The 14,447-nt window shown below is 41.3% G+C and overlaps 2 protein-coding genes across 2 annotated transcripts; both read left to right on the top strand.

The window, feature by feature from the left end:
- Positions 1-1,164: 1,164 nt before the first annotated feature.
- LOC139221544 (tetraspanin-7-like) lies at positions 1,165-2,253 on the top strand. Its single transcript, XM_070853447.1, has one exon. The coding sequence runs from the start codon at positions 1,165-1,167 to the stop codon at positions 2,251-2,253; it is 1,089 nt and encodes a 362-aa protein (XP_070709548.1).
- Positions 2,254-6,080: 3,827 nt separating this feature from the next.
- Positions 6,081-13,440, top strand: def6c (DEF6 guanine nucleotide exchange factor c). The gene is made up of 12 exons (XM_070853595.1): positions 6,081-6,282; positions 7,063-7,203; positions 8,595-8,777; positions 9,266-9,496; positions 9,573-9,719; positions 9,899-10,007; positions 10,687-10,916; positions 11,001-11,108; positions 11,352-11,518; positions 12,032-12,230; positions 12,318-12,408; positions 12,966-13,440. Exons 1-12 carry the CDS (start codon positions 6,187-6,189, stop codon positions 13,175-13,177), a joined length of 1,914 nt encoding a protein of 637 aa, XP_070709696.1. The 5' UTR covers positions 6,081-6,186; the 3' UTR covers positions 13,178-13,440.
- The last annotated feature ends 1,007 nt before the right edge of the window (positions 13,441-14,447 follow it).

Genomic DNA, 14,447 nt, shown 5'->3' with positions numbered 1-14,447 from the left:
TCAAAACATGTCTTTGCCACTTTACAGTTTATTTGAATAACACCAGAGTGATTAGAAATCTATTTTTAATGTATTTTAATGGGAGATGTTGCCATAATCCACATTACATACAAACTAGCCAATTTGACAATAGTGTAGTACAAACTTCTACATTTCTAATGAGATACAACTTAATTTATCCTGAGGGGAAGTCTTTGTGCTGAGAGTGAAAATATAGAGTGCAAATATAAAAAAATCAATAAACCATCCAATATCAATAAACTACACAATACACAATGCCAAAAAATATATAAACCAGGTCAACAGTAAAGATTTTAAGTTGACATGGGTATTTACAATAATCCAACCAATGTGCTAATAATAGGATTTTAGTCCAGAAGTGGTCAGATGATGAAAAACTTCAACTAATGATTCTATAATTTTGATTTAATGACTATAAACTTTATCTGAATCCACTAATTCAATCTTTCTTTGCCTGAATGTTGAAATAGACTTTGAATAAAATGCTTTACAAAAGATGCTACAAGTTTTTATTCAATTGACTTTTAAAGAGACAGCACAAATAAAAATGATTTATTTTCACATTCGACTGAAGTGCAACAAACACTGGCTTTAGTCAGTCCTTGACTGACAATGTTTCACAAGAAAGACGTTAGCTACAAGCCTGTACTTTTATTTGTCACTAATTTCACATGCGTACACAGTAGTAGAGTTTTTCCACAGCTCAGTTCTTCCACAAATGGGCTAAAACTCAAAGGGATGTCTCCTCCACACCAGGAGAGGGTGTGCATGGTGTGATTTCAGGTCCTTCCCACTGCAGTCACCTCTCGCCTTGACCAGAACGAGGGGCAGCAGCAAGCAAGCAGATGTCGGGATGCGACAATCAGCGGAGCAATTTGAAGAGCTGGTGACCATGCAGGTGGAAAGAACACCCGAAATAAACAAATAAATAGGGTGGAAACAAGGGGGCTGTGGATGAAGATAACGGCACAACGCGACACCCATCAGCGTGATTTACAGTCCAGTCGGCCCTAATAACCAGCCATAAAGAAGTGGGGGATTGTGTGTTGCAGGACGATAGCAAAGGCACTGATAGAGGAAGGAAGAGAGACGACGAGTGTGTAAAAGAGAGAGAGGGGAGTAGATAAAACCGGAGCCAGGATCATGAGCTTTGCATTACCTTACGGCTCTCTGTCAGCTCGGCCGAGTCCCAGCAGACGATCTCTGGACTGGGAACGTGAGCAGTTGGCTGTGCGACGACTTTCCTCTCCACGGGGTCTCGACCTGCTCACTCCACCTCCTCTTCCTCGACGACCCTCTGCGATCCCTGGCTACCTGCTGTCACCCTACCAAGAGCAGGAAGAGCAGCTCCACGAGCAGCATCAGCGGCTATCCCTGTCCATGTGCTCAGAGGCCTCCCTGGCGCCCCCTGCACCTCCACCTGTGGGCGCTGCCACACCTTGTTGCCGCCCAGTGGGAGTCATGCATCTCCTGCGCCTGGGTCTGCTGGCCTTCAGCTGCCTCTTCTGGGCAGCCGGCTTGGCCATCTTCACCCTGGGTGTGTGGGCACAGATTTCACTGGCAGACTACATGCTGCTGTCTGCAAATCGCTATCCCAATGCCCCACTCATCCTTCTGTCCACAGGTGCTGCCGTCACCGCCTGGGGATTTCTGGGTTGCCTAGGGGTGGCTGCAAACCTGCCCTGCGTTCTTAGAGCTTACGGGTTCTTTCAATTTGCTGCGCTTATAGCCGGTTTGGCAGCTGGACTCTCAGGTCTCTTCTATCGTGAAGACATTGCCGGAGGATTTCGCAGCGGCTTACAGCGAGCAGTGGCCGGCTACACCGAGGATGAAGGCCGTGCCGATGCATTAGACAGCCTGCAGAGAGCCCTGGAGTGTTGTGGAGCTGAGGGTTGGCGTGACTGGCTCACTTCGGACTGGGCTATCCAACATATGACCTTTCTGCCCGCCGAGAACAGCACAGCAGTGTCTCTGCCGGACAGCTGCTGCATGAGGCGCAAGGGCTGCAAGAATCGGCCTCTTCTGTCAGATGATGCTGAAGGAGTGACAGCTGCAGGAATCCATCCACACGGCTGCTTCCGCAAAGTCTTTAGTTTGGTCAACGACAACGTCTTCCACATTGCCGCCACTGTGTTAGGATTGGCCTTCATACAGATCGGAGGCATTGCCCTGGCTTGTCTGCTGGCTAACAAACTGGCACCAAGACAACATCGACGCGTGGTGGCACATTAATGGGCAATTTTAAGAACTCTGGAACCTACATCAAGGCTTGACCAATTTGTTAATAACTAGGGTTGGGAATGAACTATGTCCATAAAGAGTTATTGAGTTGTGAAGTGGGGTGGGAAGGGGGGCATTTTCAACGTCCGAGTCCTTTTCATTTTCTGCATAGACAATGGCAGATGACAAGCATTCGGAGGTCTTCCAAGGGTTGGAAGGGCATGAAAACTCTCGTAATCAGTATACAAAATCAGCAACAGTTTCATGAAATGTCTGATTCTTTGACAAAACAACCAAAGGTGTAACTGTGTGTTCACAGAGAATTAAGAAGAGAAAACGCCTTCAACTCCTGTTGAGCATGTCGGTAAGACAAGGTAGAGAAGGTAAGCAACGCCGACAGCGAGCTGAAACAAAAGTTAGCATTTTATGAATTGATTGTGATAATACATTAATTAAAATCCAATTACTTGCAGTTTTTTGGATCAATTGGGATGAATTGAGGAACTATAGCATGGTGTCTTTTTTCCCAACTGCAAATGACAAAGTGTTCTGAAATTGCTCTCTATGCATTTAGACCAATTTGCACACATCGAACTAATGAAAAAACTTAATTTCTAAGAAGCTAAGTTCAAATAGTCAAAACTGATAACATAATACAAACCTATAGTATTGTTAACTTATCCAAAAGACTGCATTGATCCTATGTTGAGGAACGTTAAGGATTTCATTAAAAGAAGATGGGAATTTACTTCACTTTGCAAAACTACACTGAATGTATAAAAACACAATCACATATTTTTAAAAAAAGATTATTTTGGGTTTAACTACTATTTTCTTGGTTATATCCTTTAGTACGTCTCACCCCTGAATGTACAGGAACGTTCACCAGCAGTTTTCCACTTCAGATGGTTTAGTCTGGCTGTGTTCAACAGATGTTCATATCTACATCATTTAGTTTTCCCATCACAACTGTGCTGTACTGTACACTGTGCTGGAATGGTGCTTTTGAAAAGAGCCTTATAATTTGTTGCTGTCTGTACTTTTTTATGCTGTATATTAATCTGACAGGCTGTGGTCGTTTCTACAGTGTTGAGGTGCTTTGGTCAGATGGTAATTGCTATAAAATTCTTCCAGATGGCTCAATGTTGCTGAAGTATGTATACTAATCACTGAATATTGTGGATTACACTTTTGAACATTACTTCTAAAATGCATATGTACACTGACAGGCATGACTGTTGTGCATCCTACTACTAACATGAATGAGCTTCTTCAACATTACATTTAAGTTGAGTAAAGAGTAAAAAAATCTTCTATCTATCTATCAGTCGAGAGTTAGATGAGATGACTGATGTCACTCTCGTGTCTGTATGCTAAAGACGAAGCTAATGCCAGCAGCCGGTTGGCTTAGCTTAGTTTAAAGACTGGAAACATGGTGAAACTACTAGCCAGCTCTGTCAAACAGTAACAATCACGCTATCTCAGTCTCATTAATTAATAAATTATTTGTCATTTGTTTAACATGTACAAACTTGTGAGAATGAAAACGGAAAGAACTGGACTTGGTAGTTGAAACACTTTTTTTTAGGGCTTATTTTGTGTCCAACAAAAAATGAACATACTAGATGTAACATGTTAATTAGTGAGCTTTAGACGTGCTGGTTGGCTGTTTCCCCACCTGCTTCTGTCTTTATGCTACGCTAAGATAACCATCTGTAGCTTCATATGTAGCCATGCATAAATGTGTTTCTCTAATTTTTAAAGTAAATAAAAGATGTGGCCATAAGTTGTAATAATGCAAATCAATTTTAACTTTACAATAAGTCAATGGAGCCTCATTGAACAGACCAAATGCCTCTATTTTTCAGGCTTAATCACAAATTCAGCAAAAGAAAAGATATAATCTGCCTTGGGCAGGATATTTGTGGTTATGTATATCACTATTGGGTGTTGCATCATCTGACTCTCATAAAGTCTGCACATATTTTAAGGTTACTATAAGCACTGAGCCTCAACATCACACATCCCACGTTTCCTATTCATGATAGACCTTTTTATTCCTCTTGTAATTGCAATGTATGATATACTGTATATCCCACATTCATCAATCTCCATCAGTGCAAACAAGCATGACTGAAACTGTAAACTATGGCTGTCAACAATAAACGAAAAAAATCTTTGCCTCGTGATAGGATATGATATTGATTAAACACTGGGAATGGAACTGCCAAGGTCTGCTGCCCCTGAATATATGAAATATATAAATGGCAACAGCATTCTTGTAATATAATGATGTAGTCTACTCTGTAGTGTACTCATAAAACAACATACAGCACAGCACTGGTGAAGGCACATCTGTAATGTCTAATAAACATCGTGTGATCACTAAAATCTTGCACTTTTTCGGTTTGTATTTGAGTTTTTTCCTCTTAAAGGTGGAAACACACGAAGACTCCCTCATCCTGTCAGGTGGCAGATTCCAATCTCCTGTGTGCATTTTAAAGAGCGTTCGAAACAGCTCCAGTCTTTATTTCATGAGAAAGGCCTCACTTAGACCTCTGGCCGGGCAATTCTGAAATATGGCAAACTGAATGACATCTCATTTCGACCACCTGAGACAACGGTGATTAGATCTGACCTTGAAGGGGAGACAACGGCTACAGACGCTCTGCTGAGCGTGATGAAACGCATCAGCCTGATCCAGCATTGATTAGTTTATGGAGCAGAAAATAATTAACTACATCCTGAGATCAAATTGAATAACAAGTAGATTTTCATAATCTATAATTAAATTTACCACGAAATATATGAATGTTTAGAGTCAGGCAGGCTTTGTGCTGTGGCCTGTAGACAACAACTAGTATTTTCATGACCTAATTATAGTATTGATTGGCCTACATCATGCTCCAATAAGGCTTGGCTGTTTGATTACACTGTCCTTGTTTAACCTATTTTGCCTGAGGTTGCTACATCCTCACCAGCAGTTTCATCACACAAAGGAGTCAACTCAGAAAGACATTCAAGCAACACCTTAAGTCAGGGAAACCACAGGGGGTATTTTGTTCACAATACCTCTGAAAACTACTTTGGGTTGGGTGCTTTAATGTGCACTATTTATGACTTCTAGTCATCCAAAACAAATGCTCACCAGAGGGGACACAAAATGGCTGCAGTCCAGAGTCACTATCAGACCTCCATAGCCCCAAAACACCCCTAAAGATGTAGAGCAGTGAAGAGAACATTGATGATTCATTAAGATGGATTTTAAATGTGTACTAACCGTAAATCCTGAAATATGTAATTATACCTTTAATAGCCAATATATTAAAAATAACCTCTCACAGTTGGCAGGTTACATCAGAAAATACCCATATATATTTAAAAGTGTTTTTTTAAAAAAAAGGTTTTGTGCATTTACACCTATTGTGGTGTCTCTTAACTCCTCACATTTTGAAGCTAATGAAATAAATGCGGCTCAAGGCTCTCCACACAAATGGGTGTGTCTTTGAATCCTGCCTCCTAAATCTGATAACATGAATCCCTCTTATTTGGTTCTCGGCTGGCTGCACTTGAGGAATTTAGAAATCCAGCCTCTACCTTGAAAATGTTAGATTGTCTGTGTCTAAATCTGCCCTGTAAGTTTGTCCTTTTCAGTGACACACGTGTCAATATAGTGGACGACAAGAGAACTATCCAAAATATAAAAGGGAGGATGTGAGGAAGTGTTTTTACTTTTAAAAATAGTTTGTATTGTGGAGGAAAGTGCTGGGCTTTAGCTCAGCTCTCCGCCTCTTTAAGTCTGCCCTACAGCTGACTCCTTTGGATCCTCTGCAGTTTGCAGCCTGTACTCTGCCCCACATTTTATCTGACGCTCCTCATCACCGCCGCTGCGTAAAAGCCTCCGCGCTGCGCTTGGAAATGTAGTTGTTTTGCGCACTCTCCAAAATGGACTTAAGATCCGAACTCCTCAAGTCCATCTGGTACGCTTTCACATCGCTGGACGTGGAGAAGTGCGGGAAAGTGTCCAAATCGCAGTTAAAGGTAAGCAGGAAAGAAAGTAGTAATTTTAAGATCAGGAAACTGAGACCGAGGGGCGTCCACTGGACACACACAAGTACACTTTAACAGCGCTGTTTTTTTCCTTTAAACTACTTTTTATGGCTGAAGACAAACCGTGATAATGCACTATAGAATTCCTTATTATTCTGATTAACATTCCAACTGATTAGATGTATTTATATGTTGTGAAATATGAAGTTATGCCATGGGAATCGAGGTGTTATTAGAGGAGCAGTCACACACAAACGCCCCACAAGCTCACACACCAAATATTTGAGAAGGCTTCAAAGACTTCTTCCACCAGACACATAACCAAACACGCTGCCCAGACTGGAGGTGTGTGTGTGCCCAGTTTCAGCTTCAAGATCAAAGTCCAACCTTTCTCTGTGGCCCACAAACACAAGTAGTGACATAACAGCAGCAGAGTCACAGCTTCAAATTAAAAGGCAGGCAGAGAACAAGTACAGATTTTATTTTGTCTTCTGTCCCCTTCACGAGAGTTATTTCCGTCTGTCACGTTGCTTTCTGTCCAGTTCCTACACGCCTGCCTGAGCCCCCAGAAGAGAGAAGAATCCAGGGAAATAGCAGAAAGCTGTCCTGACATGCTCAGTCACTCAGGGCTGGCTGTCTGTCTTTGTGCCTGTGTGCGGTTGTGGATGTATGATGAAATATGGAGAGCACACAGGAAATCTTGATACTGTGTGTTTATGTGCATGCACAGTATTGTCTCCATGTACATACGTGTCTGTGTTACTTCTTCAGGTGCTTTCCCACAACCTGTACACAGTGCTGAACATCCCACACGACCCCGTGGCTCTGGAGGAGCACTTCCAGGATGATGACGACGGGCCGGTGTCTAATCATGGCTACATGCCCTACCTCAACAAATACATACTGGACAAGGTACAGCTGAAATCACCTCCTCAGTAGCTGTTACACAGATACAGGAATGTTATATATCAATCTCTGTGTTTATGTATGTTTAATGTCTTCTATGGAGAGTTTACTTTTTATATAGGCAGAAGTACGTATATTTTAATATGTAAATATTGTTATTATCATCATTACCATACACTTTAACAGTCTATATGGTGTAAATTAGTGGTGGAAAATGCCAGTAATACCATATAAACATCACATGAACACAATAAGTTTTATTTTCAGAAAACTATTAATTTAGAAGTTTAGTGTTTGATTTTATATCCTGTTGTAAATGGTAATGTACTTGTATAGCACCTTTCTAGTCTTTTTGACCAATCAAAGCACGTTTATGCTCCATTCACAGGAAGCTAATCACCCACACACACTTACAGGCTGAAGCACAGCTTCTGGAGCATTTTGGGGTTTATTTGGTGTCTTGCCCATTGGACACTTTGACATGTGCAGTGGTGGAAGACCGTCTGAGCCACAGCCTGTGTACTTTGCTCCAGTATTGTATTTTAGTTCTCTTTAGTTTTCTCTGGGTTATTTTACTTTACTTGAGTACTTTAGAAAGTGCTCTATACCTAAAGATGTTCTTATTATTAGTGGTAACACTTTAAGTTAAGTTTATTTATCATTAACAAGCAGTATACAAACATTTAACACACATACACACCATAATATAGTTGTTTGCTGATCTAAGGACAATCCCAAGCCCAATCCTAGGAACAGCTAAAATACTGAGTTATAGTTGTTAACTGCAATTAAAATGTTGCATGATTATTAGAGAGTTAATGAATGAGTTGATATAAAAATGTGTTAATAATAAATCAGGGGATAGTAAACTTAAACATAAACATTTGTAAACTTCACTGTAAATTACATGTTCATAATATGAAATCATAATTGTAAATATCAGCACATGCAAACACTTACTTGAATTAGCAACAAGGGTCAACATATAATGATATATCTGTAATAATCCAGTATTCAATGATAATGTCCACCAGCTGATGCAGTGGTGAGGCTCTAATTAAAGGAGAAGTCAGGTGTTATCCTATGTGTACCGAATGTGTATTAATCCACCGCTGAAAACAGTCCCCAATAGAAAAAAAGTATTTACTTCAGATTGAGTAACATTTGGTAAAAAACAACAACAACAAAAAAGGATCCAGCTGTTTTAGGAAGAATTCAAAGATTTACATTTTACGTGGGGATTAACAGACGTGCCACAGACAGGGTAGGGAATTCAAATAGGAGAAATGCCAACGTCACTGTCATTGGCTAAGCAATTTACCACACATCCATTATGTTTGTTTTAACCCAGTTTCATTTAAGTTTCAGTCCATACAAGTCTGTTTCTGTCTTTTCAGGTCAAAGAGGGAATGTTTGACAAGGAGAAGTTTGACGACCTGTGCTGGATGATGACCAGTAAAAAGAACTTCAAGGGGTTACCACAGGGGGCGCTGCTATCTGAAAGAGACTGTTTCAAACTCTTCTGTTTGTTCAACCTCCTGTCTGAGGACCGCTACCCGCTGGTGATGATACCAGAGGAGGTAAAAGATAGGGGCGTTTAATGTGTGAAAGAGGAAACAACGTTGGGAGCTAATTGATATTAGAGGCTTGATTGAGATCTGATTGACTGAGGGAATTTTTAACCCTCAGACTATAGAATGGTACTGCGCAGCAAGAGGAAATTGTCACATTTTGATGTACAATTTGCAAAGTTAGACCGATTTATACTTTCTCGCAGTAGAAAAAAACCCAAATGCAAGTAAGTAAGTTAATGAGTCTCTTCCTTCCTGCACTTCCTCCATAATGCTTTTGGTTTCCTGTCGACAGAGCCAAAAGTAAACAGCTTTTGTACCCATAATCAGCACAGTACCTTTCCTCTATAAAGGTACATGTTGCAGAAATGCGTTGATACATTGTAAGAGCAGCCAGTATCAGCAACGACAGTGTAGCTCTAGCATTATTTTTACCGTTTAAGGGTTGTTTTTTGTGATCTGTTCCTCAAACGCTTTTAATATTTGACTGCTTTTAGATGGAATATCTCCTCAAGAAAATCTGCACTGCAATGAGCCAGGAGTGGGATGGGAAGCCTTTGGAGGACTTAATATGCCAGGATGCCGCAGGGCGGGAAGAGGGCATGTCCGTATGGAGCTTCCTGGAGCACATGGGCGCCGGCCGGTTGCTGAGGGTCACCAGTGCCGAGGCCTTCAGTCTGGCTTTGGATGAGGTCTTTCTGGAGATGTATCACAACGTCCTCAAAAGGGTGAGTTTCGGTGTGTTTTCGTCTCGCTTCTTGTTTCTGTCTTTCTTCCCATTTTAATTTTGTCCCTTGTCTCTAGGGTTACATGTGGAAAAAGGGGCACGTACGTAGAAACTGGACTGAGCGTTGGTTTGTGCTGAAGCCCTCCTCCGTGGCTTACTACGTCAGCGAGGACTTAAAAGATAAGAGAGGGGAGATCCTGCTGGATAAGAGCTGTGTCATAGAGGTCAGTAAGGAAATGTAATGTAAACACTGCATGTTTCATTGTATGGTATATACGCAAATGCAGTGCTTTGGGTGTGCTCCAACAAAGTCCTTATCCTTGTATTTTGATAACATGATCTAACCATCACTCTGAAATGTGTTATATTTTCTAAGTGTGACGGTCTCCTCTTTCTGTTTCAGCCTATTTCAGACAGGGAAGGGAAACGCTGTATGTTCTGTGTGAAAACTCACAATAAAACCTATGAGATGAGTGCGTCTGACCAGAGACAGAAGGTGGAGTGGACTCAAGGTGTGTTGGTGTGTATAAGTATTAGCCTACAGAGTCAGAAATTATATTTTGACCGCAGTGATTTATCATGTGTATGGCTTCTAATCCAATTCACTGACATCTTAAAGGACTAGTTGGACATTTTTGGAAATACATTTATTTGCTTAATTTGTCAAGAGTGTCCAGTCCTTATGCTAAGCTAAGCTAACCAGCTGCTGTCTATTTCATATTTACCATACAGATATTACAGTGGTATCAATTGTCTCATCTAACAGCAACAAAGAGAAGAATTTCCCAAAATGTCGTGTTATTCCTTTAAGTGAATTGTTCCATGATTCAGTCGATGGTGACCTGGGTGTAAAACGGTTAGGTGCACTTTGAGTGCTCGCATGTGGAGGTCTTTTCTTTATCTTGTGAGTCTTTGGGGGGGCATTTGAAAATGTTCAAATGCCCCCCCAAAACTGACAAGATAAAGTTATTTGATTTTATATTCAGCTCACTGTTAAAAGTTTGCTAAACATCTCACACCTGGTAGCAGTCACTGGAAAAACCTTACTGGTAATTTCCGTCACATGAGGGATGCCTGTAGGGAAGAGGAGACGTACTGCTCATTTACTGTACTGCTCCAGTATCTACAGTCTTATTCCAAGTAAAACAAACTCTACCTTAAGAAAAGTATGTGTGTTTGCTGCCTCCACAGCTTTGCAGACAGCTCTCCGTCTCCAGAGCGAGGGCAAGTCCTCCCTTCACCACGAACTCAAACTGAAGAGACGGGTCCAGCGGGACCACAGCCAGCGGGAGCGCAGCCGGAGCGCCCAGAGCAGCTGCAGCAGCCGGAGCAGCCAATCAGACGACTCTAACATCCAAGAGCTGGAGAAGCTGGAGAAAGAGAGAGACAGGCAGGATTTAGAGATAGAAAGCATCATACAGGTAAAGGGCAGGAGCAATCAGTGGTGGGATGTTTAATCACAACGTGAAGTTACTTTTTAACCTTGCTTGGTCTGTATCTTGCAGCATGCGCGTGAACTGGAAACCAAACGGAGGGAGTCTGAGGAAAAAGAAAGGAGGAAACAGAAGGAGGTGCAGATGGAGCTGGAGAGACAGCTGAAAGAGGCCGAGACGGTAAGAGAAAGTTTATTTACAATTCACTGAAATAGGATTTAGAGTCCATCCCATTGACTTTGATCTATGAAAACAGCACAAAAACATTGGCATTATAAAATTCAGGCTTAAAATTCAGTGATATTTAGTGGTGGAGAAACCATAATGACATTCCTGGAAAAGGTGATTCAGGAATAGGTCAGTTCTTTCCACCCACTTGGTGTGTGTGTATATATACGTGTGTGTGTGTGTGTGCTCGCGTAGCTGAGAGACAGCCTGCAGGCAGAGATGCAGGAGAAGGAAAAGGAGGCTGAGCAACAGAAGAAGAGGATCCAGGAGTTGGAGCTGACGCAGCGGAAACTGGAGGCTGCTCTCAACATAGAGATCCAGGCTCGCATGGAGGAGGAGAGGGTCAGACAGGAGCTGGAGAGGTAACAAACATTTCATGATCAACAGGTGGTCGTGATTTAGATCATCCATTTTCCATGAGAATATTTATCATCAAGCACTAATATCCAATATGTGTCAGTGGAGTGTCCTATGTGGCCTGTGTGGTAATAATTTCTGGTACTGACTTTGAGTCACTGCACATGAAAGCTATTGAAAAAAAGGCTGTTATTTTTTATTGGAATATTTATTTTAAATTAATGAATCACACATTAGCAATTAAAACAAGTCTCCTACATGATATCATTTTAGTATAATCATATTTTTCAGTAATATTGTAAAGTCAGCATTAAGATATTGAAAAAACATACATTTTGTTTCAATTAAACGGTCATTTATTGATGGTCCTTAAGTCAGCCTCCAGCTGTTAAGTGTGAGAAGTAAGAAGATGCTGTTGTGTCCGGAGTGAAAAGCTTAAAACTAACTTCATGGCAGCACCAAACCACACAGACATTTGTATGTACCTGGTTACAGTTCTCGCTTCTTGTCCTCTCCAGGTTGCTGCAGGTGGAGGAAGAGAAGAAGAAGCAGTTCCAACTCCTCCAGGAGAAGCAGAGGGCCATGCAGGGCCTCAGCCCCATAGAGGAGACCTCAGATGACACCACAGACGAAGATACCCCCTCGGCTCTTCACTCAGCCTCCCAGGAGCTCCAGGATCTGCGTGCCTCGCGCCAGCGGAGCCACCAGCGTCTGGAGGTAAGAATGAGACGTTGTGTTTGGATCGGCTCAGTGTGCGGCTTGTTTAATACCGCAAAAACTACTTGTTTGGTTTTCTTGTTCCAGGAGGTACAGGAGAAGCTGCGGAACGCCAGTCAACACGTGCGGCACTGGAACGTCCAGCTGAACCGCCTGATGACACCCGTCACTCCTGGAGGTATAATACGCTCTTATAACATGGTCTGAGTGGACCTGATTAAAGGGGCAATACAGCAACTTTTAATTAAGTTTCTTTTAAGGGCAAATATGCAACCTACTGAAATATCAAGGAGTAAGAATCTCCACCTGTTCCAGGTGTAATAATAATAATTAGAACAGCTTTATTTACAACCTTTTTGTTGTCGGTACAGCTTTACAAAGTGAACAATAAAAAAAAGTCACATTTTTTACTGATAACTACATGGACATCACAGGGTGGGCTGTCAGAATGTGTAAGCATGCCATTTTTGCTGTTAAGATAAGTTATAAGAATGAGGGGTATACCCATTACAACCCATGACCTTAAGCTTACCTCTAATTGTAAGACGTGTTGTCACATGAAATCACATGAGAGTAAAACATGTGACAACAAACCCCAGTCTCCCCTATTTGTTCCTTGGACCACGGTCTAACTGATTGTTGGCTCTCTAAATTACAGCCTACTTTTGCAGCCCTGCCCTAAAAGTCAGACGCATCACAAAGGTAACATTTGTTGATTATGTTCTTTCTCTGCAGAACGTTTGGAACATCGTCTATCAGTAAAACAGATGTGTCCCAAAAAGGAAGGAGCGCTGGCCAGCAACGAGTTCATCTCTAAGTTCAAGATAAAAGCAGATGAGAACAGCCAGATACCAGAACACCAGAAGATGCTGGAGGCGCAGATGGAGGCCGCCAACCTGTCCGATGAATCGGACGAATCGCAGGGAAAACCCAATGGACAAATGTGATCAGCATGTTGATGGTTAGAGGAGCACATTTTTGAATCCACAAGTTCAGAAATAATACAAGAAAGAAAAATGAAAGAAAAGCTATTTGCAGCACATAAAAATAATCTGTGCAAAAAAGTGTCGTATTGTATTTATATGTTGAATTTCACACTAAGGTGGAGAAGCAAGGATGACGAGCACAATGTGATGCAGGATTTAATTAGAACACATTTGACTAAGATCAAAAGAGATTTACAGTTTTGTACAATAAAGTTTATTGATGAAAACGTCATTTTGTGATATTTATCATTTTTCTGATTTAAGCAGTGGAAGAATGTACCTAAGTACATTTACTCAGGTACAAGTACTTGTACTTTACTTGAATCTTCCAGACAGCTTTAGTTTCTAGTTACTTGACACATTAAACGACGACACCTGTTTTTATCTTAGTGAGTCTCCAGGTCAGCAAATTACCAGTGAGTCCTGCTCTGCTAACAGTATGCTAACTAGCATTAGCACTGTGCTCTGACAGCTGACCTAGCTGACGTTATGTTATAGCCTATAAGCTAAGGTTAACTTATGTTAACCTGGTCAGTGTAGCCTGAACTCCAACTAGTAGTTAACGAAGAACATGGGTCCAACTACAAGCTTTTATTTTTAAAAATTCTGAATTTTTATGGAATTATTAGCTACCATGATTCTGCAAAGAGGATGATCTATATGGAACAAGGGATTGTTTTCCCACAAAAACAGCTTGATGATCTGATCTATTGATTGCTTGAGAGAACCACTCTGAGTGTAAGGGGAAAGTAAGGGGCTTTTCTGGCCAAAAGAATGAAACACTTTGATTGGCTGAAAGTAAGGGGCTTTCTGATTGGCCAAAAGAAGGGGGCAGTTTCCTGATAGTTACTTCCTTTCACTCCAAGCCCACCATCCTCTCAGCTCCAACACGTCTTTGTCTATTGTATAAATGTCTCCCAGTTGTCATTGTCATTCCAGTACATTAGCCATACTATCTTAGCCTCAGCTTTGCTTAATGGATCTACATGTCTGTTCCAAATGACGTCTTACCAGATCTTATGCTTGTTTATTTCTGAAAAATCATCAGATGCAATGACGGTATTGAATGAACAATAATAATAATAAAAATGGTCTCAATATGTGACTCACTACCTGGGATATTAAATGCTTCACCTGTGTATGTGTAAGAAGGTGAAACTGTGGGTTTGTACTGTAACTAATGTAATTCTGTGTTTTCTGCCTTGGCTTCACCAATCCACTCAAAGCTGAT

The sequence above is a fragment of the Pempheris klunzingeri genome, chromosome 22 (assembly GCF_042242105.1).
Source record: "Pempheris klunzingeri isolate RE-2024b chromosome 22, fPemKlu1.hap1, whole genome shotgun sequence".
In the NCBI taxonomy this organism is placed as follows: domain Eukaryota; kingdom Metazoa; phylum Chordata; class Actinopteri; order Acropomatiformes; family Pempheridae; genus Pempheris; species Pempheris klunzingeri.
The sequence above is the reverse complement of the archived record's forward strand: the minus strand, read 5'-3'. Positions and strand labels throughout refer to the sequence as shown.

Bases quoted from the DNA above. Each gene is read 5' to 3' on its own strand.
- LOC139221544 (XM_070853447.1), top strand. From the start codon at position 1,165: ATGAGCTTTGCATTACCTTACGGCTCTCTGTCAGCTCGGCCGAGTCCC.
- def6c (XM_070853595.1), top strand. From the start codon at position 6,187: ATGGACTTAAGATCCGAACTCCTCAAGTCCATCTGGTACGCTTTCACA. The intron at 9,720-9,898 runs GTCAGTAAGGAA...TTTCTGTTTCAG, and splicing joins ATAAGAGCTGTGTCATAGAG to CCTATTTCAGACAGGGAAGG. The intron at 10,008-10,686 runs GTGTGTTGGTGT...CTGCCTCCACAG, and splicing joins GAAGGTGGAGTGGACTCAAG to CTTTGCAGACAGCTCTCCGT.